Genomic DNA, 21,402 nt, shown 5'->3' with positions numbered 1-21,402 from the left:
ACAGAAGTAAAAATAATGAACTGCCTGTTTCTAATGTGGCACTTCAGATGATTAAACTCTGAGAAAAACAGCAAGGAAGTATTGAAAATATAACTGGGAAGAGGAAGCTTGCTGTGTACACACTTTCATCATAATTATCCTAAAGGACAGAAAAATACTGTCCAAAGAGATGAGCAGAAGAAAAAAAACATTTTTTAAAGTATGTTCCAAAACATAGAATGCCACAGCTGTGTCTCACTAAGCTCTGAAGCTCTCATCCTTTTTATCCAAGCCTTCAACAGAGTCTTCACCAACTGATGGACATAAACTTCAGAGGGAAGCAGCTTTCAAATGTAGGTTAAAAAAAATAGTTGGGCCTTTCATGTTTGCTAAACATACTGTAAAATGAAGCACGGTAGAAATACTTAAGAACAGTAAAAACACTAACGTACCTTTGCTCCTTCTAATCTGGGCACAAATCAAGCATCAAAGATTGAAATTCAAACGGTAAAGGTTTCATTTATGCCTAAAGCAAATATCAGGTACTTTGCTACCATGGTGATGAACACGGTAAAAACACCTTAATCGCTCCCAATTCTGCAAGTGTAAAGTAGGGCTTGGTGCAATAATTAAAAACACAGTCTGGCATCAGACACATTTTGAGAGTTCGCACTTTAGAAAATGATCTGTAGTTTAAGTATTGCAGTTGTGCAAAAACTGAAATACAGAAACAATAAATGAACACAGAAATCATATTGCATGTATTATGCATATAAGCTACTACTCCGGTCCTGCAGGGAATTTATAAGATAGGTTGATTGATCAAGGTTTCCCAACATTATAGCCACAAAACTGTTTGGGAAATGAATCACCTGCTTAACTAGCATATGTTTGCTAACACCAAGAGAATAAATATTCAACTTTGGAAAATTAAGCAAGTTTCATCGTGTTTTTTTCTTCTAAATAACCAGATTTCATGCTAAAGCTCAATACCCCAATGTTCCCTTTAAAACGACAAATCATTAAAAATATTTTTTAATTAAAAAAGCAACAAAGGCAGCTGAGTGTTTTATGTCTGACATTTTTATATTACAATTTATGTAAGAAATTCAAAGATACAAAAGAGTTTCCAAAGCTGTTCCAGACTATCACGCTGATTTTGCCTTTTTGGGACTAATCCCACCATCTTGAGCTGACTTTTCTGCTGGCCTCTTTCTCAACCCCTTCATTTTTCTTGTTTGCAGTTTACTAAGATCTTGCTTTTGCATGTGGATTCGACCATAAGTTGTACCAAACACATCATGGGATATATTCTTTTTCTTCTTAGGCTGTAAGGGAAGAAGTACATTAGTATTTCTGAGTAGCGCGTGCCCATAGCTCTGGTGAGAAGCCAGGTATCTGGCTTTACTATCCACATTTACCAGTAAACAACCAAATCAAATGCCTAAAAGCAAGGCCACTTATGTTCCCAAGGTACGTACCTTCAGGGCTTTGGGTTGTTTTAAAGACAGCTTATAAAGGTCATCTGAAGCTAAGTGTGTTCTCCTCATAACCAGATCTAATGAAGGCCCTATATCTTCCAGTTCAATTCTTGGTATTTTACAGCCAGATTTCTTCAGAAGTACCCTAGAAGGAAAAAACCATCAACTTTGTCCTCTGTGCTACAGATTTATCTGTCTTCCTAAAGGGCATGTTCAATCATGTGGTTGGGAAGACTACTAAAAACAGTTACTATTGCAAACTCCATTATTGAGAAAAGATGTCTGTCAATAATCCTTTATAATTCATTTCCAGCACAACTTGAATGTACCCAAAATATAATCTAGTTTAGGTCACTTTATTATTATTTCTAAATAGGACTAGCATTATCATTACAACGGATAAAATTCAATTGCAGTACCCTAAAAGCCATGCCATTCCTCAAATTCTAAGTAGTGCCCGGTGTATTAATAGACGGGGAAAAAGCAAGTACTACAGTTTATAGCAAAACATTCCGAGCCCTAGCCAAGATTTTTTTTGGTGGTGGTGTTCATTGTTGTTTTGCTGTGTAAGGTTTTTTTTTTTTTTAGAATGAGACTGTAGATATTTTGTTATAACAGAAATCAATAAAGTCTCACAGAACACATAAGCTATGAACACTCACAACCTGTTAAGGAAAGGCCATGGACTGTGAGCAAACACCAATGCAGGAAAGGAAGATAATTTTGTCCGTGTTTTCCTTGTGTATCTCTGGCTACAGCCTACCGCCTGTCATTCTTTGACAAATGGAGGTGAGGAGAGCCCTATAAATTAGCCTGAGATCAGTCTCTGACGCATAAGATAGCACTCAGACTTTACCAATTCACAAGGTTGAATTCACTACACCTTGCCAATCCAACCGTATCAGAGAGCAGCCCTCCGAGCTAGAGGGAGCTCAACAAGGAAGGAAGCAGTTGGTATAGGTCTTAAGCGTTTCCCTTCTGTCATGCAAGTTACTCTGAGGGTAACCTCTACACACAACAGTCTTCTAAATGGAGTAAACCATTGCTCCAGGCAGTTCAATTACACAACTGCAGGCTAAGATTTGGAAAACCTTGACAAGTGTACCGAAAAAGCAAACACAGAAGAAACACACACTCACCTGTAGCTTCTCATGTAAATCTTCCCATCTAGAGCTGTGAAATGCAGAACATGCTCTAAACCAGCCAGGCGAATGCTGGGCACAGTAGGACCTCTGAAGAAGTCTAAAAGGACATTTGAAAAGAATAAGAGACAGGTTTCTTGACTGAGAATCAAACCAAGAGATGACTAACAGATTAGCTTATTTTATAATAGATCCACGTCACAGCAGTGATGTGATGCCTATATAGGTTCTTTTTTAACATCAAATAAGGTCTTTGTGTGTGAATTCAAGTGGAGGACTTGTTAGTGTTAGGTCAGAGGTTGGACCAGATGATCTTGGAGGTCTCTTCCAACCTAGATGATTCTGTGATCCTGACAGGAATAGAGCAACTTTCCAGAGACAATTCAGTAGCAATATATATATGTTATCTAAAACCAAGTAAATGGATCAGAGCAAATATACTTTCAGAGCAGTAACCTATTTTTATTAAGGTGATTGGGATAACTGAATTGTCTACTCCTCTAAATTTTTAGCTGGAAAGTCATAAAAATGAAATGTGTCTCTGATATTTAGGCCAATTCAAGCTTAGCTAAACATAGATTAGCACAGAGAAGCCATTAGTTCAGATATCTTTTTTAAGACAGCAAAGTAATACTTAACATACTTAATCAGAGCCAAATTTGGGAGAGTGCAAAGAAGTGATAAACAGTACAACACAGAATAAAACTGCGTTTTCTTTAATCTCATCTACATTCTCTCTCAGTGACTCCAGGGAAAAAGGTTTTCTCACAGCTCTTTCATACCTTCCCCACAACAAAGCACTTCTGTTCTTTGGGCATGCAGTATTTGTGATTACAGTTAATATTTTCTCTACTTAATAAATGAAACACACCTATAAAAATAGACACTTAAAAGTACTTACTCCGTTTGCAAATAGAACACTGAAATACAGGTTAAATACAAAATTAGCCATCTTTAGCCGGGTTCTTATGTAAGGTCATGAAAAATACTGTGCAATCAGACAGCCTGCAACAAGCACAGCAATCTGTCCAACACATGCAGAGGGTGGAGAAAGAACGTGACCTTGTCTGAGGGAACAAGGTGTGCTAATAAACATGACAAGGCAACGCCGAAACATAGGAGAACTGCTAACAGATGCAAAACACATCAGTCTCTTCCGTTCTGTCCCATTTGCAGATTCCTCGGCAAGTTGTCTTTTCCTCCACTACCTTTTGCAAGAGTATCAGCACTGGAACGACATCCAAAACAAAGTCTTGCTGGCACACATCAGCTGGAGTCTAGCCAGGAAATGTCCTTGGTCAATTAAATACTCACAACTCTTCCTCTCCTGGGTTGAGCTTGTAGTGAGGAAAAGTTGCAAATAAAATACGTTTTTTTTTTCTTTTTGCATATATCTTCCCGTTGACAAGCTCTCTGCAGGTTCACAATGTTAGTGGTTTTATTGGCAACCTCTCCCTTTTGTGTTTTCCTGTGGCATCGCACATCTTTTTACCCACCGGACGATCTCTTCCAAACAAATGCAGGTGGTCAGGAATTTCTGTTTCCTGGCAATGTTTAACAGCTGCAGAAACTTTACGCTTCAGTATACCCAGAGAGTTGACATTTTTAATGTATTTTTAATTTACAGCTCTTGCTTTGGTTGGACTAGAGAACTGCTTTCTCCTCTCTTTCCATTCCTAGTTCTTCCTCGTGCGCTCAACATGTTTCCAGCACTTCTAATTTACTTTTTCCTGCAGAGAGCTTCAGAGAACCTTTTTCATTTTCAGATTCCTAACTTTCAAATTCCTAATTTTTTTTGGACCATGAGCCTATACACTTCTTTTTGCATCAGTTCATATCCAAAAGCTGGTAATACTGTAACTTCTGTAGCCATGGTTATCATGGGAGGAGTTTAAAGCCTATCCCAGACTTTTTTTTCCCCCCAGCCATCCCCTTTCTTGGCTTGATAGAAACCACAAATCCTTGAGACACTCCAAAAATAACCGTGTAAGACAGTATGAAGAACAAGCTGAAAGCCAATCCAAAATTGTAGAGGACTCCTACAAATCAATGGCCTAGAAAGAACATAAGCAAGCCATGTAATACCTAGCCATTTCTAAATGGCTGGTAGTGTGCAATAGCAGAACGAGCCAACAGGCAGCGTTGCAAGAGAAGAAATGCTTAATAAACACAAGTTATTAGAGTTTTATGAACTGAATTCCAAGGAGTCACACTGTAAATGGATTCCTGTACTACCATCTTGCTAGGCAATGAAAGCCAAAGAGAAAGAACAGGATGTCTTTGCCCTCCAGGTCTCTAAAGAAAAATGCAGCTGCCATTTAATTACCTTCTAAATAACTTCTTGCACTTCACAGCTTAAGTGACAGAGGTCATTTTACCATGGTTTGGCTGCCATGAAGACAATAATTCACCCTTGCTTTTTAATTCTACACAGAAACTGCTGTAAGACAATACTCCAAACATGCACAAACCCTTTTGATACCACAAAAGCCAATGAAAGCTTGGTTGTTTGCTAGCATCCCTGGCATCACATTGCTTTGGCAAAAAGAAGCTGTTTGCTATCTAATACTCCCTCTGGGATCTCAACAGTACTGCTACGGTAACAAACCACTTGCTGTTGTTAAAGACATTTTTTTGTCTTTCTTAGCAATAGAGTGGCAGCTTAAAAACAAATCTTATGCAGAAACAGAATGAATCTGTTTTTCCCAATCAGGGAAAAGCACTCAAATTATCAGCCAAATTATTTTAATTGGTTGTTGATACCTTCAAGCCTTCGTATGACTTAACCTTTTCCTTTGTCTGTTGTTTTGCATCCAGGCATTTCACAGAACAGAACATCAAGACTTGGAGTACATTCAAGAAGAAAAACTGGATATCAATTTCAGCACATTTGACTGCAGAGAGCCATTACAGGCAAATTAGCAGGAGAGGAGAGAGGATTTCTTTTCAAAAGAAATGGGACAGGAAAGACTAGTTAGTTATTTGGCAACTATCTAAGGATGCATGTCTTCCATTTAAAGTATCAAGCTGTGTGATAACGGGGTGGAGGAGCACACCTGGATGCCAATCACCAACATCGTGCAGATGTCGGAACAAGATACACCTTAGGAAATAATGTACGTGCTTCTTGCAATGTAAACTTTCATTTACAGTGAGTTTAAATAACGCACCTTTGTGCCACTGATCTTCACAGTCAACAGTCACCACCTTCAAAAGTTTATAAGCACAATTACTAATCTTTCATCTACTCTAAGGAAGAATCAGCTGTCTTGACAGGATGCAAGTGCTCTCCATTCCTGCTCCCTTTTTAGTCTCATTCCAGATGCAGCGTCTTGCTTTAAGGAATCCTAAGAGCAAGGGGGGTAGGGGGAAGTGCCACTTCTAAGGTTGCTTTCCAAAGAGCAATCGCTCTGTCTGTTTACCTAGAAAAAGGAGCCCAACCTATATTCTCTCTACATGAAAGGGAGATCTTACAAAGACCAACAGTTATGAATTGCTACAACCCAAGAATGAACTGAAGGAACACTCCTGCTTTTATTGGGCCAGTTTCACAATTCTACTACAGCTTTAAAAAAAAAAAAAAAAAAAGTAACCTATTTCTAGGAAACCCATTAAAAGGCAAAAAAAAACCCACCACCCTAGCAAGACTTTTTTTCCCTCTAGTGTCAGGAGATGCTGTAACATACAACCTCTAGGTCCCCAAAAGTTACCCTAAGAGAAGTTTCATCATTTTTGTAGTTCCCTGGAAAAATCCTAAAACATGCTTCAACTTCTGATGCTTCCAACCTTGAAACAGAAGGGGGGAAAAAAAAACAACAAACCAAACCAAAGTAACTCCACACACTCTATGCTACCTACTTTACTAAGATCCCAGCATGCCTTGAAATTATGACACATCTTTTATCTACAGCTAATTTTTAATACACATATTAATTCCAAATAGTCAGATCAATCTAACTTTTGTTAGAACTGGTCAAGTTTCCAGCAGAAAATGCTTGCATGATGAAAAAAGGCTCAATTATACTGATGTGACGTTTTCTGTAAGCAAAGACATCCCATCCACTTCATGAACTTAATCCAACGATTCAAAATTAGGTATTTCAAAACATTTTTTGGTTAGAAAAGTAATAATCCAGTATAATTACAAGGAAAAGACTTTTTGAAAAATGCCAAAGTTTTCTTACAATCAAAATTATGAATTTCAGTGAGTACAAAATTTCCACTTTGGAATCTTTTAAGCCAGTCTTCTTTACCTCTGTCAGTCACGGTGATTACTTAACTCTAATTTCACGTCACATGAAATTTACAAGTGCCCCCTTTTGATTTCTTTCTGTGCTGAACAGAAGCAAACAATTATTGACAAACCTGCATTTCCCAACAGATCACACTGCTACAGATTTATGCAATCCCCCTGCTCAAATAATCAAAACACTGACCAATAAGAAGGTTCTTCAGTCTTCTGTATTCTTCATTTAGGTCAAACATGTCACCAGCGAATATCAACATAGGTTTTGTTCCTTCAGGACATTTATTGTTCTACGGAATAAGAATTTCAAACACAAGAAAAATTCAGACCATGTTAGGGAACATATCATTGACTTAATGGCTTGTTATCCATTCAACATGGAATGAAAAACTGTGACCTATGATCAACATGAACAGAACAGACACTTTTCTCCTTGAACAACACCGTAAACATACAGAAGGACTGTTTCTAAATGGCTGAATTGCATTACTCTTTGTGCTGGGTAAAAGAAGAGATTCTTTACTATAAAACACGCAAGATAACACCTTGCAAAGAAAACAAAAGGTTAATTTGACTGCAACTACTACCAAGAAAACTAGAGGCAAACAGATCTATTATACTTTGACACTGGAGAGTCCATGAAAAAAGCTAAAAGTATGGTTTAGTCAGTCACCTCATTCTAATTTTGGTGAACAAATACAATTACTTGACTATAATTTCCCTGCTATAGGTATTGCTACCATCTATGTAGAATGCAATGCTATGAAGATACCTACTACAAACTATCTGAATTTATGGGAAAGATTCACCTTTATAAAAGTAAATTCCTTCATTATCCATCTAAACTGTCCTGTCACTGAACTAATGAAAACAAGGACCATAAACCTTATTTTTGCAGCACATGAAGTGTTTGGTACAAAATTGGCTCATTTTGGCAAGACTAAAACATAACATGACAAGAAAAGGTGAATTTTCTCTGAATTTAAATAATCAAAATGTTAGCTGTCTGTCTGAAGTAAGTACAGTTCCCTGAAAACTGGCATTTTTATGCTACTGAAGACTACAAATTGCAGAGTGATTTCAGCAGAGTGACTCTCCGGTTATAAAACACTTCAAACTGGTAGGAGTACTGCTGCAGCTGAAAGAAGTGATCCCATCATGTGTCAATCCATCTTCACACCAACATTTGTGTTCATGAAGATAACCCAGCTGGAGAATAACCTTTCCCCTTTGCTACGGGTTTGTCTTCTATTAAATCAATTCTGCAAACCCACTTGCTGCACAGCACTACAAACTTTACTGGGGGGAGGCGGGAAGAGGTTGTAAGCACAGCTGCCCAGTGCTGTCTCTTCTGATGGCTGGACCACCTTCTGGTTTTTAAATGTGTTATCAGTTTTAAAAGTGCATGCCAATTTATATAGGAACTTCCCATGGGCAGAATCTCAATAAGGAATTTTGTAAATGTAACTCTTTAATTAAAAGTTAACATTTTAGGAATAAAGGAAATTTTTAAAGGAAGTTGTAGAAAGCCTACAGCAAGCTTGCCCTATGCAACCCACACAAAAAGCAGAGCAAAAAAGTAATATTCTACACTAGTACAAACAAGCAGTCCCCAAACACTGCATGAAACACTTTTTAAAAAAGGTTCTGGTCTTTAATGCACAGAAAACGCCAATGCACCAACAAAATTCACCAATAGATGTCGCTGAAATACCGCAGTAATTCCTTACCTTGACATCTTTTAGGGATACAAAGTTCTCTATGCCTAGCTCAATCATGTCCAGGACATGATAGTCAAACATGCGACCTGTAAAGGAGAAAAAAAAAAAAAGAGGGGAAGAAAATCCAGATACTTAAATATTTATTGAAAGCTAGACCTTTCATCCAAATAAAAACCCAAGACAGATCTATTACCTATTATCAGGTTGTTAGGTCTCTTCTTGTTATGAGAGCCAAACAGAAACAGAGAACAATCTGATTTCTTTGAAAAGAATTCCTACAATTGGAAAAAAGAAAACGTAATAAATTGTGAGTTCCGGTTCGTAAGTGTTCAAAAATATTTAGAGAAGGTATGTGTCACAGACATGTGAGTTTAGGAGCTGCTTAATGAGAAGAACAATAGTATTTACCAGAAAAGCGTACGTCTCAGTCCCCATAAGCTAAAATTGACAGCTGGATCCAACGTTCAAATAACAACTAATTTCCTTTTATCTATTTTATTATTTCCCAAAGCACTCTTTCTTATAGATGAAGCTAGGTATTTTTTCTTGCCACTTCATCTGTAATGTCCTTTTTCATAATTCCTCATTATTTATTTTTACATAATACATCTTCAACTATTTTTCTTTGCCTGAAGAACATTTGCAAGTCTGCCACAACTTTTAAATTTCACAATTTAAGTGAAATTGCTCACATTTCTGACAGTTCTTTACTGAATGCTGAAGAGAACTCTCAGCTCAGATCGAATCAGCAGAGCAAGTATGAAAGTATTTGGTACTCTGCTGAGCTTTTCTTCCCCCATTCAAGTCTCGTCAAAAGTCACAGAAAGCTACGACCCCTCCATGTAACTGCTTTAACCTATGAATTCACCAAATTGAAAACAAGTTGTTCATAAGCTGTGGCACTTGAAAGGACGGGCTTTTAGAAAGACAAAATAAACACCTTTCTTTTATATGAAGTACTGTTACATCACTCCTAAATTTGCCTGTCAGTTTACAGAAACATGCATTTTAGACAAAAAACATTCCCACGATATCAGGATTCTGTCTCGAAGCTAGAGGAATAAAATGCCTACTGGCACCATAAATGTAGATGTAACCCTACCTTCAGCTTACCCAAAATTATTAAAGACTTGGTTTCTCATCTAATTTATTACAGACTGAAAGAAAATTATCCTCCAATAAAGTTATAAATAAATTTACAGCTACAAAAACTCATAAGAAAAGACATGGCTTATACTTACCAATGACGTCTGATCCTCAAAAGGCCTGGTAATATTTTTCCTGAGAGGCGGCAAGGAAAAAAAAAAGATTAAAAAAATAGTAAAAGCTGAGATGAGCACTTTAGTTAATCTTCTAATAACGCTAAGATTCTGCATTCTGCTGGAAACCCCAGCATTAGAAGTTCAGTTTCAGCTCCTACCAAAAGCAGTATTAATACTGCCAGGTGTTCCTTCCTTGGCACTGCCTGTTGACATTTTCAGTAAGCCTTTGCAGCTTCCCTGGGGCCTCCTGTGCCACTGACAACTATGCCACCGGCACTTCACAGACAACTGGCTTTGCCTGTTCATCCCACGTTCAGTTTAGCTGCTGTTATTAATGCTTCTGCACTACATCTATACGGACACCGGGTTCCCATTTTGAGCAAGCCCAACCTATCACCATAACCAGCCCAGCCTACCCACCTGACACAGAACCTCGCTAGCTGGCTGCACAGAGCAGAATCGCAGAAGCCAACCGCTCAAGTTTGCTATAACTGCTCTGTAACACTTGGCACAGAACCGAGCTCAACATCAACACCGATCACTTGTTGCTTGTTTCCAGTCTACTAAAATTTAAGATGAATCTCTGCCACCTTCTGTGACCCCTTCCATTGTTCAAGCCTCCATGCTAGCCAGCATCTCTCTTCATGGTTGGAAATGACCAAATGCTGTCTTGTACGTGACCACTTACTTTTTATACAGTACAGCAAAAGGTTTCTTCACAGCATACTGCAAGAGACAAAGTTAAACATGCATTATATCAAATACACCTACAGGCACAGAACTGCTCTTTCTAAAACCCTACAACTTACACAACTACATGAAGTACAATAATTGTTTGTGCAAAACAATGCAGAAAATAAGTCGCCTCAAAAAGCCTGCTCACAATAAAACCCTCCAGGTCAGTAATCCTAATCTCGGCTCTCAATTAATTGGGGATGGATTTATTTCTTGAAACTGAGAAATAAGCTAAGGAACAGCTGAAATCAAAGCCACGTAATAGAATCTCTCTGCTTGCTTGAGAAAAAACAGTGAGTGAACAGCCACCCTATGATCATTAGCATAAAATGTTAAAAGGACAAAGCAAGGAGAAAAAATAGCACAAGTGCAACTACAATATTCTCAGGTACAGAGTTGGAGGACTGGATTGGCAAGTTTTGGCTGAATGCTCTGCTTTAACAAACAGAAGAGGTTTATAAGATCCTGAGACATGATTTCAGCTGCATGATCCAGTCCTAATTCTGTACCCAGTCCTCTTGTTTTCAAATGCACTTGCAATGCTTCACCCCCTATACGGAAAAATAATAAGGAAGAGAATAAGCTGAAAGCTTCTGCCAAAGTGAAAGGAAATAGAAAAAAAAAGAAAACATCATTTGATGGGGAGGTAATGACATCTCTGGAGTACTGGTCACAATCTGAGATGTAGAAAATAGGAGAGCAAGAAAATATTGATATTGCAGCATACAACACGTGAATTGTAAGGAAAAGCAAAGGGAAGGTACGTCAGTATAGTGCGACAGGCGATACAGTGAAATACCGCATGCACACACCCAACAACTTACAATGTCTTTGAGCACTTCCGTCACCGTTAAGTTTGCATTTCCCCCTTTTATAAGCATGGCATTTTTCGTGTTTTCCGTAAGCTTGGGTTCTCTCTTCTCCAGAAACCTCTTCGCCCTCTTGGTTTTGGGCTTCCTGTAAGGAGACACGACCAGATCAGGGCCCCGCACGGGTAACTCCCTCCCGAGCCCAGCCCCGGGCTTTTCAGAGCCTTGCCTGCCCCTCGCCGGGGGAGGACGGCAGGGGAGGCGGCGGGGAGGCCGCGCTCGGCAGCGGGCAGCCCCTGCCCGGAGCCCCGCACTCACACCACCCGCTCCAGCGCGTCCATCGCGGCCTCGCGGTCGCTCCTCGCCGCCGGCTCGGCCTTAGCACGTCACATCCACCGCAGGGAGAGCGGCAGCGAGCAGGCGGCCTCCAGCCGGCTGGTGGTGCTGCTCCCCGCCGCTCCCGCGGGCCGAGGGCTCCGCTCCTCGGGCGCGCACGCGGTTGTGAGCTGAAGGCACAAGAAAGCCCGAACACCCCTAACAGAAAGCACTTTGTCAGCAGCACGCCAAATACCCTTAAGAGGGGACGCTTCGCCAATAAAATCCTCAGATATTAAGCAGAAAAATCTTCCCCTGCCCACCTACAACTAATTCAAAATCACCTTGTACCCCTCCTGAAACGAAACGGCTCCGCTTTCTGCACTCCCCTGCCCTAAGGCAGGTTGCCTCCAAATATATTCCAAAGGTTTTTAGGTATTTTTTTTTCAGTGCAAATACCAAAACCGAATGCTTGTTTTATCAGTAGTCTGCACGCTGCACACACTGACAACTGTCACGCAGTGCTTAATGTCAGACAGGGCAGCTGGCTGTAGTGATGTCGGGTATCCATGCACATGGGCACAAACAGTATAAGATAACCCCACGAGCACGATGACTGCTGTAGTTCTGTGTACAGTTACCACATCTACCCAGTACCCTTTTTAGTTTAAGCCCCCCTCCCCCCTTTCAATTTTGAGCTGTACTCCAAATAGCCAACATGTTTGGCTTTTTGGGGTGAAATCAGTAGCACTTAAAAATGCTGGGTTTAAAAAAAAAAGTCATGAATGCACCACACATTCGTTTTTTACATGAAAGTACAATAAGCAATATAAATTGTGTTAGTATGCACTATCAACCCACAGACTAGCTGGGTACCACCATACAGTCAGGTGGCTCACTTTAGGAACCACCGATGCAGTTACAGAGTGTAGGCACAAAAACCTTCAGAAAAATATGAAAAGAGCAGAGCCCGTAAGTTTTTTGGGGTTGGAGAAAAACAGATTCCTTTTATGTAACACATTATGTCAGTACAGAAAATGGAGAAGGGAAGTGTGGCGGGTGCCTTGTTATGCCCTAGATGTCAGCCGCTGACTAGCACCCAGGGGTTCCCAAGACCTGACTAGACAGAGCCCTGAGCAACTTGGCCTGAACTCAGCACTGACCCTATTTTAAGGAAGAAGCCAACCTAGAGACCTCCGAAGTCCCTTCCTACAGGAAATATTTCTCAGATGAGTCAGGGAAACAAAAGATGCTAGAGGAAAAGCAAAGTAAGTTTAACAAGTAATTCAACAAGTAATCAAACACCAGTGATTTTATCAAACCTTACGAAAGCCACTTTTATTTGAATTTTTCTTTCAGTCAGTGCAGTACAAGAACAGACACAGTAGGCAGCTGAATATTACACACAAGGTGAGGCTATACCTGAGTTTCAGGACTTCCAACAATGTTTTTTTTTCCCCTTTTTACAAAGCATCCCAAACAGTACAATACATCAATGTTTTTCAAAGGCATTTAATTATGTAGCTGTTTCCTCTTCTTCAATTTGAGGTAGAGATACACACATTTCCAATTGGCATTTAAAAACAAACGAAGCACTACACCTCTCCCCACTCAACTCCGAACACAAAAGGAATGCACAAGAACATGTCAGTTTTTCCCCCGCTAATTGCTCAGATAAATTGGAAATCATATCATAGCCTATACATTTGGTCTTCAAAAGCTGGCCCGTTTAATTCCACGAAGAAATCCTGAAGAGATGAGAGCTGACATCACAGAGGGGTATCATCTAAGGCAACGCTTCCAGAAGGAGAACCCTTTGCCTCAGGAGCAGGACTATGAGGCAGAGGAAGAGGAGAGGCATCTACTTCCAAGCCGTGCTGCTTTCCCAGATCGCAGTTCGTGTCAGAATTTCCTTTGTCACTCACCTCTCCCTCTGACTCTTCAGCTAGTTTGTCTTGGGCCTGATCACAGTTTGTGTCAGAATTTCCTTTGTCACTCACCTCTCCCTCCGACTCTTCAGCTAGTTTGTCTTGGGCCTGAGCTGACTCATCAGAATCTTCCTTTTCATGCAGAAAGCTACAAATCATATTAGGCCTGCTGTAGGAGAAGTCTCTGTCCTTGATCTGTAACCACTCCACACCATCTGATACAAAGAAGGAAAACTGATATTAGTGACTAAAGAAGTGAAGTCTTAACAGCATTTGTTCTTAGCTTAAGTTTGTTGTTTATTAACCCTGAGCCAGAAAAACATTTAAGTACAAGAGTCACTTGGGATACAAAGATACCTATCAAAAATTTGGAGCAACACCAATTTGTGTGCTGAGTCTCACCCCAGGTTCATACCATTCATTTTCCTTGAAATACAGGGCTATGAATAACAAAGGTATTTGATAAAGAAAGACCTGTTTAAAATAGAGATAAACTTAGCTGTTGATAAATTAACAAGAATATGCATAGGCTAAACTTACTTCAGTAAGACATATTATATAGCAATGGGTATTTATCTGCTGTCATTCAGGAGAAGATACTGGAATGACTGTGTATGATTCACTGAACTCATCAGCTCAGTGTGGAAAGAACAGTCACAAGGAAGGTGCAATTATTAGGAAAGTAACGAAGAGTAGGAACGTCATTATGACAAAGCACAAAACTATGCTATGCTCATGGCACAAACACTGTGCCCTGTTCAACCCATACTGTAAAACTAGAGAGAAAGGAGAACTGGTCAAAGCAAAAGGTTAGCTCCAAAGAGACTTAAAAGAGAGATTAGTATTCTTCTACTTGGAGGAGGCAGCTCAGAGGGATGTTTCTATCTTCCAAAACACAAAGAAAATATTTTACAAATACAATGAAGAGAACGCAATGTTTGTTCACCTGATTCTCAGAACATCTAGTAACGTGACAGGGAGTGATACAGAGAGCAACCAATGCACCACCTCCCGAAGTCAGGAGCATCAAGCTCTTGCGATACATATTCAGACCCCAAAGGGAACTGCAATTCCACTCCCCCTTCAACCGACTTTTAGGCAATACACACTGCCAATTCGCAAGATGTTTTAGTTACTTTGCATGCACAATACTAAGCTTCCTTCAGGGTATAGAAACACAAAGTATTTTGCAGTAGGTAGCAGTGATGCTCCCTTGGGAAATAAATCGGCCTTTTTATTAAGCAGCACATTCTCTAGCTAATGTCACTTCAAAAATAATAGTTTCAGTGTTAGTATGTCCTACTTAATGACACGGAGAGGAAGAATGCACGGTGTTGATAAGAACGCTGATCTCTGGTTAGTTTCTAGATAACATTTCATGTTGTATCTCCCATGAGCAATGTCCCACTGACTGTCTCACATTTAACATTAAACGGCTACGTGTTCTTAAAATGTGAAGCAGCAACGCTGACTTGAGTGAAGAGCAGCAACTAAAAGCAGGATGCTGCTAATTAGCATTGCTGTATGTAGTGGATACCCAGTACCTGAATATGCAGGAGAATTTTGTATAAAAAAAATTCCACAGAAGTAAAGCAAACATACGAGCACTGAGTTCTGCCTACAGAATGAAAAACCAAAATGTATTCTCTGCTATGTATATCCTTGCAAGTAAGTTAAATTCAGGTACAATTAACGGTAAATTCACTAAGAACAATTTAGTTATAGTACATAAAATATGGAACTTCTTGCTAAGGACATTGTGAATTTTCAACTACTACATAGACTCAAGAAGTCATTCCATATATTGATGGAAATAAAAAAAATCAGTGAAGAACAATTCAATGCAAAGATATTGCCTCAGATTTGAAAACCAGTGCCAAACTTTTAGAAGAGTAAGAGCACAGAGGCACTAACCAACATTCTCTTCTCCTTCCTTCTTCTCTGTCAGAAGCGTCCGTGTCATATTCAACTTCTTCATCGTATGGCACTTGTACTTGAGCTGTACTTTTTGGTTGCCTTCTGCATCTACTATGAAAAGAGGAGAAAAAAAACAATACCCAAAGCCCAATCATTATAGCGAATTCCACTATCAGCTGAAACAAGATGAAATTATTTTGAATTTCACAGGCTGCCACAGCAAACAGGACATCAAATCGTAACAATTACCATGCTCTGTGTTTTCTTCAAAGACCACGCAGGTTCCCAAGGCATCTGTGGAAAACAAAGTGCGACAGCCTTAGAGACTAACTTTCATCAGCCAGAGATACCGCACCCACTGGCACAGCTCGGGGAATGTTCTGATTTTCAGCCTCATCTAAAGGCCCTGCACCTGGTAACCACTGCCAACTCAGAAGCAGACAGGAGCACCACAGTCACTGAATGTTACTATGAGAGGGTTCCAGATTGTTTTCTTCCCTATTTTGTCACCACAGGGGGCAAACAGGAAAGCCGCAGACTGCACAGCACATGAGTCCTGCTCGTATGCAAGACAGTAAGCATTAGGGGGCACTCCAGGGCATTTTATATTCTGTGTTTTTCTTTCAGAAATACAGCTGGTACACCCCAGAGTCAGCTTCCAGGCACACCTTCCAATAACTAAACGTGAATGCATGGCTAGTTTAGCTGGTGCTGCTCTATATAGTATTATTCAGACACCATCCAGAACTTCACTGCTTAAGGGTCTCACATCTTCCATTTGCAGTGAAATTAACTGATATTAAGAAAGTTCTTTGGGTTACGTGAAAAGGAGATATATTATTTTTCCTACCTTCGTATTCCCCTGCAAAGACGTATCTGTCCACTTGTAAAATGGGCCTCTCTGTCTCTATTCCCTACAAAAAGATGGAAAAAATTGCATATATGTTACATGTCTGTTAGTCCAGGCAAATTTCTTACTCAAGGACCAGAGCAGACAGATATAGCAGAATCTGGATTACGTTAATTCCTTGGAAAGATAAATGCAGGTTAAAAACAACAACAACAAAACAACATCAGGTAGCAACAATAAAAATAAGTACTCCATCACATTACACATATGAAGTAAGAAGTTTTTTTAGGTATTAGAGAAGAGGAGTGCATTCCAGACTGTAAACCTTTCCCAAACTATCAGCTTCATGTGAAGAAAAGGACATCGTTAAAACAAGATTTATGCAAATGAATTAGAGAATTCAGCAGAGCCTATTATTTTACAGAAGCCAGCAGATTCCTGGAAGGTGAAGAGATACAATTAAATTAATATTTGTTAGTTTCCATAAAACATAATAGAAGTAGTCATTAAATTGGCCCTGTAGCCTTCTGCAATGTTAGGCCCAGGGGTGAGAGGGCAAGGGGATGAGTCTTCTTTCAGGTTTTTTGGGAGGCTTAGTTAAACAGTGCTAATAACTGTTACAAATGGTATAGCCAGTCTTTCTGTAGAATCAGTGTACTGTTAAAATACAACAAAAACAACGTTTTATGACAATTTTTTCAGACTACCACCATATATGCTACTTTAAATATATTAAATGCAAGGAAATAGCCAGATAATACTGGTCTATTAATTACAGCAAAATCAATAATGCTGAACTGGTATAGAAAAGGCTTTAGTATATTAAAAAGGACCAGAGGAACGTAGACCAAACTTCAACAAACTACCCACTTAGGTTATAGTAAGTAATTTTAAAACACTTATTTCTTCTAAGAAATTGATTTAACCCCAGTGTTAAGTTCACAAAAAAAAAGATTACATGGGAAAAAAAAAAGTTTTTTTCTAAGCTCCATTTAACACAAGTTCTGCAGTGCAGGAAAACTCCCAAGCTTTTGGAAAAGACAAAGAGTCCAGCATAAAGCATTACAAAAGCAGCGGTTCAACTGCAGGGTCACAGAAACTCCTGTCATTACTGTGCAGGAGTTGGAAATTGCTGTTATTAAACAAGGATGGGGGAGTAAGGCAGCATTTCTATCAGCTTGTTCCTGACACTACAGCAGAGCCTCCCATGTTCTACAGACACTAAGCCTTTCCAAACGCATAGGCCAGGAACTCAATATTCTTCTTAATATATAAAAATGATCACCCGGATAGAACACATTTAAGGCAAAATGTTTACAGTGTCCTATTAAAAAAAACATTATGCATAAGTATATGCCAAAAGTTTTCAAGATGAGGCACCATGTAGTAAATCTCGTAAAATGCAAAGTATCATACAAGTTAACAGGAATTTGTGCAATTTTCCTCTCATACTTTTAATGAACAGAAGTACCTAAGATTAATGTTCTGTGAGTTTTTTTCAGCAGTTGAAGTTGAGAACATCAATAGCAGTAAGCTAGCAGGTAAAATTTGTTTTATACAGCAGGAAAATCATAAAAAGTTGAACAGTACTATGCTGCAGCTATAAGGTTTTTAATATTCTAAACTTTATTTCTTTGGTTGATTGGAAGTCCTTTTTTAGATCATGTGAAAATGGAGACTGTCTTCCCCTTATATGACCAGCATCACAGAAAATGTGATGATCAGAATACCACAAAGCAAAATCTTTTATTAGAGATTTAGGAAGTTTTCCCATTATATATGAAAAAATCTCAAGGAATGCTTACTCTGCGGAGTGAGAGCAAGAGGATTTCTGTATGAGTAGCATACGGTGAAGATACTAAAATGTTTTTCTAGCATCATTATAAGAGAATCTCAAAGCACAACATTTAAAAGCATTCCATTAACATTATTGAAAAACATACAGCCATTCAACAACCAGTACTAAATCACCAATTTAACACATTTCAACTGACTTAGGTTAGATCCAAGAAAACCTACTTATAAAATCACTTGCTTATAAAAGCATAACCATCCAGTAATGGCTAACTTTTGAATTTGGATTGTATTTCTGTATCTGAGATTTTCAAAATTGACTTTACCACCTCACCGACAGTCTGATCAATGGCATGCTCTGAGATGTACTCTTCCATCTTAGCAACTGACAACCTGTAATAGAAGTCTGGTTTCACAAATTACCCGCATGTCAGTAGTACTTGTACAATCTACACAACTCTCATAGCTTGAGTAGGTTTTAGAAAGGCAAATCAAATTTGTCCCATACAGAGAAAATGATTAAAACAACTCAAAATAGAACGACAGGTAAGCTTAATTCTTACAATAACTTCACAGAGAAGCAAACAACCACACATCCAAAACTTTTTACCATAGGCTTGAGACTGAGTTATCCTTTACAACACTGGAACCTGTCGGGCAGTATCTACAAGAAAACATTTTAAGTACAGCGCAACACAGACAGATGTGGTCTTTGCCTCTAAGCTGAGTATAAGTTTCTTTAAGAAATGTGCTAAACATTTCTTTTTGTTTTTAAATGTTTAAAATACATCATTTAATACCCAACTAAGAGCTTAAAAGCAGAGGGAATAATGGTCCTAGCTTATAGATACCTCTGAAAATATTTCTTTATATTTGTGTAGTATTGTTTTCAGAAACAACATGCCACTTCTGACAGTGAGAGACCACAACCTGCAACCAAACACAGTCAAGAGAGTGCATGCAATTCTCTACTAAAGATTTGATGCAAATGTTATCAGTTTTAAGGAATTTGGAAACATCCCCACTCCCTTGCTCACACGTGTACTCACTTACCCCTTTCCTATTGTGCTGTAATCACTCACCAAAATCTTGCATTTGTTTTCACATTTTTCTAAGAAGTCTGAATCGATAATTCCTGACAGTTCCACCATGACCAGCTGCTCCTACAAGATAAGTTTATAACACACATCTGTAACTGATGTATCTGAACTCTTGAAAACATACAAAGATGAAGACCTTCAGAATAAACAGACCCTCAAAACAACTTATTCTGCACTGCCTACATTTTCCAAACGTTAAGTATTTACCTAGACAAGATATTATAATGAGGGGTTAAGTGAAGCAAATGTTGTATGATATGACCACTGTTAACTCTTTACAACACACTGTCTTGAAATCCATTACTATTCGCAACTCCTTCATGTTTGGGGTGAGGAAAATTCAAAAAGAAAATAAGAAAACAAAAACTTTTAAGTATTTTTATTGAAGGCAAAGCTTTCAAGAACTGTAAACTTCTGAGTAAATGTGAATATACATAAGATTAGAAAAGCAATAGTTCATCTTTTCAGACGTTACAGTGATAAGAAACAACTGTTACCAGGAGAGTGCTTTCTGCCAATACTGGTTTCCAGCAAACTTTAAGTAAAACCGTAAGGATGTGACTTTAGAAACATGACCGCTGAGGAGACAGAGAAACACAACGGGCTGAGGGCAAAGCGACTGCCCTGCCCAGCCAGGGGGAGCCATGCCAGCTGCCCGCCCCGGTCCTCCTCACACACCCGGCCTCCTCCTGCGGCTTCCCCGAGCCGCACAGACACACGAGGAGAAAATGAAAACCGCCATCTCCCTCAGCGCGGCCCGGGCAGCCCTTAGGGGGACGCCGGCCCCACAGGGAGCCGGCAACACCGCGTCCCTTCCCCTAACACCACCCCGGGGAAGGGGGAAGCCCGGGGGGCGCGCTGACCGACCTCCACCTCCTCTTCGTCCTCCTGTTTCCTCTCGCCCCCCTTCACTCCCTCTACCGCCGCCATGTCGCCGACGGCCGCCCCCACTCCCTCCCCTCAGCGCACACCACGTGAGCTCACCGCCGCCATCTTAGGGGGCGAGCGGACCCGCCCCCCGCCGCCCCCAGCAGGAGGCGGGCGCCTGGGCGGCCCTTAAATGGCGGCGCGGCAGCAACGGCCCCCTGGCGGCGGAGGGGGGGAGCGGGCTGGGGAGGTTGCGTGGGTTGCTGTATTTAAGGATTTCAGAAAAATAAAAATAAGTTTTTGAGTATCTAATTTCATGGCCTGTCACTAGAATGAGATAGATAAATAGATGCTTAGCTCATTGAACGCTTTTGGGAGAGTTCTTTAATGAGCTTGTAGCTTTTAAAGGTGTATATAAATGTTGGTAGTTGACCTTATCCTGCATCATACAAGCACGTGTGCAGTGAACCCACCCTTTAATGGTTCTTAACTGTTTTCTATTTACTGAATGGTTGTATTTGATAATTACGTTTTTGGGCCAGGTCTTTATGTCTTCAGGTAAAATTAGTGCGATTCTAAAAAAAAATCTGCCCGAATAAATCAGAATAAACACCCTATTCTAAATACACATTTAAAAATCATCATAACTAACAGAGCTTCTATAACATCTGATTAATACCATTGTCTTCTTTTAATTTAAGTGACTTTCTAAAAGTGCTGAAAGCCCTTATGAGAACGTCAGTGTGGGCCAGATCAGCCTGTGTAAATCACAGGCTGGCATGAAGTGCTAACAAAGGAGCCAGTACATTTCTTTGCCTTTATTACCAGCCTCAGTGTCATGTAGTAACCGGGGTCATCTTAGTCTTCTGAGTCAGGGTGTGCGGTTGGGTGATGGGAAATTTTTGGTGCATTAGTGCTAAATGTATTTTAAAAGAGGCTCTAGCTCATTGTCAAGCTAAACTTGCCATGGGCAGTGGTGATTTGCCTTGGTCTATCATATCCTGGCAAGCATATTTCAACAATTTCTCTCTTAAATGAGTTGGATGAAAATGATGCTGTAAGGATCCTCGCAGTCTGCCAGGGAGATTGAACTGCTTGATGAGATAAATACAGAAATATATGTTTTGAGGATGCAGGGTTTGGATTTCTGTGGCCTCAGCTAGCAATCCTGTCAGTACTTGAAGGGATTTATTTGTGCATGCTGCAAGAGGCAAGTACTTAGGTGGTACATAGGTCAGGTTGAGTCAGTGACAACC

The 21,402-nt window shown here is 39.8% G+C and overlaps 2 protein-coding genes across 5 annotated transcripts; both read right to left on the bottom strand.

Moving 5' to 3' along the window:
• Window positions 1-1,046: 1,046 nt before the first annotated feature.
• Window positions 1,047-11,863, bottom strand: RPF2 (ribosome production factor 2 homolog). 2 transcript variants are annotated; one of them, XM_083830630.1, is made up of 10 exons: window positions 11,694-11,863; window positions 11,391-11,523; window positions 10,520-10,557; window positions 9,811-9,850; window positions 8,763-8,844; window positions 8,579-8,655; window positions 7,039-7,138; window positions 2,600-2,702; window positions 1,461-1,605; window positions 1,047-1,307 (listed from the first exon to the last, which is right to left on the bottom strand). In XM_083830630.1, exons 1-10 carry the CDS (start codon window positions 11,714-11,716, stop codon window positions 1,128-1,130), a joined length of 921 nt encoding a protein of 306 aa, XP_083686756.1. In that variant the 5' UTR covers window positions 11,717-11,863; the 3' UTR covers window positions 1,047-1,127. The 2 variants fall into 2 exon arrangements, with proteins under 2 accessions (XP_083686756.1, XP_083686757.1); XM_083830631.1 differs by having other exon boundaries at window positions 11,605-11,749.
• Window positions 11,864-13,001: 1,138 nt separating this feature from the next.
• GTF3C6 (general transcription factor IIIC subunit 6) lies at window positions 13,002-20,290 on the bottom strand. 3 transcript variants are annotated; one of them, XM_083830437.1, is made up of 6 exons: window positions 20,264-20,290; window positions 19,262-19,342; window positions 16,386-16,449; window positions 15,785-15,829; window positions 15,533-15,646; window positions 13,002-13,833 (listed from the first exon to the last, which is right to left on the bottom strand). In XM_083830437.1, the coding sequence occupies exons 1-6, from the start codon at window positions 20,270-20,272 to the stop codon at window positions 13,460-13,462; spliced, it is 687 nt and encodes a 228-aa protein (XP_083686563.1). In that variant the 5' UTR covers window positions 20,273-20,290; the 3' UTR covers window positions 13,002-13,459. The 3 variants fall into 3 exon arrangements, with proteins under 3 accessions (XP_083686563.1, XP_083686561.1, XP_083686562.1); XM_083830435.1 differs by having other exon boundaries at window positions 20,147-20,285; XM_083830436.1 differs by having other exon boundaries at window positions 15,533-15,643; window positions 20,147-20,285.
• Window positions 20,291-21,402: the final 1,112 nt, after the last annotated feature.

The sequence above is a fragment of the Anser anser genome (assembly GCF_964211835.1).
Source record: "Anser anser genome assembly, chromosome: 3".
Lineage (NCBI taxonomy): Eukaryota > Metazoa > Chordata > Aves > Anseriformes > Anatidae > Anser > Anser anser.
This window is presented reverse-complemented; position numbering and strand designations above follow the sequence as displayed.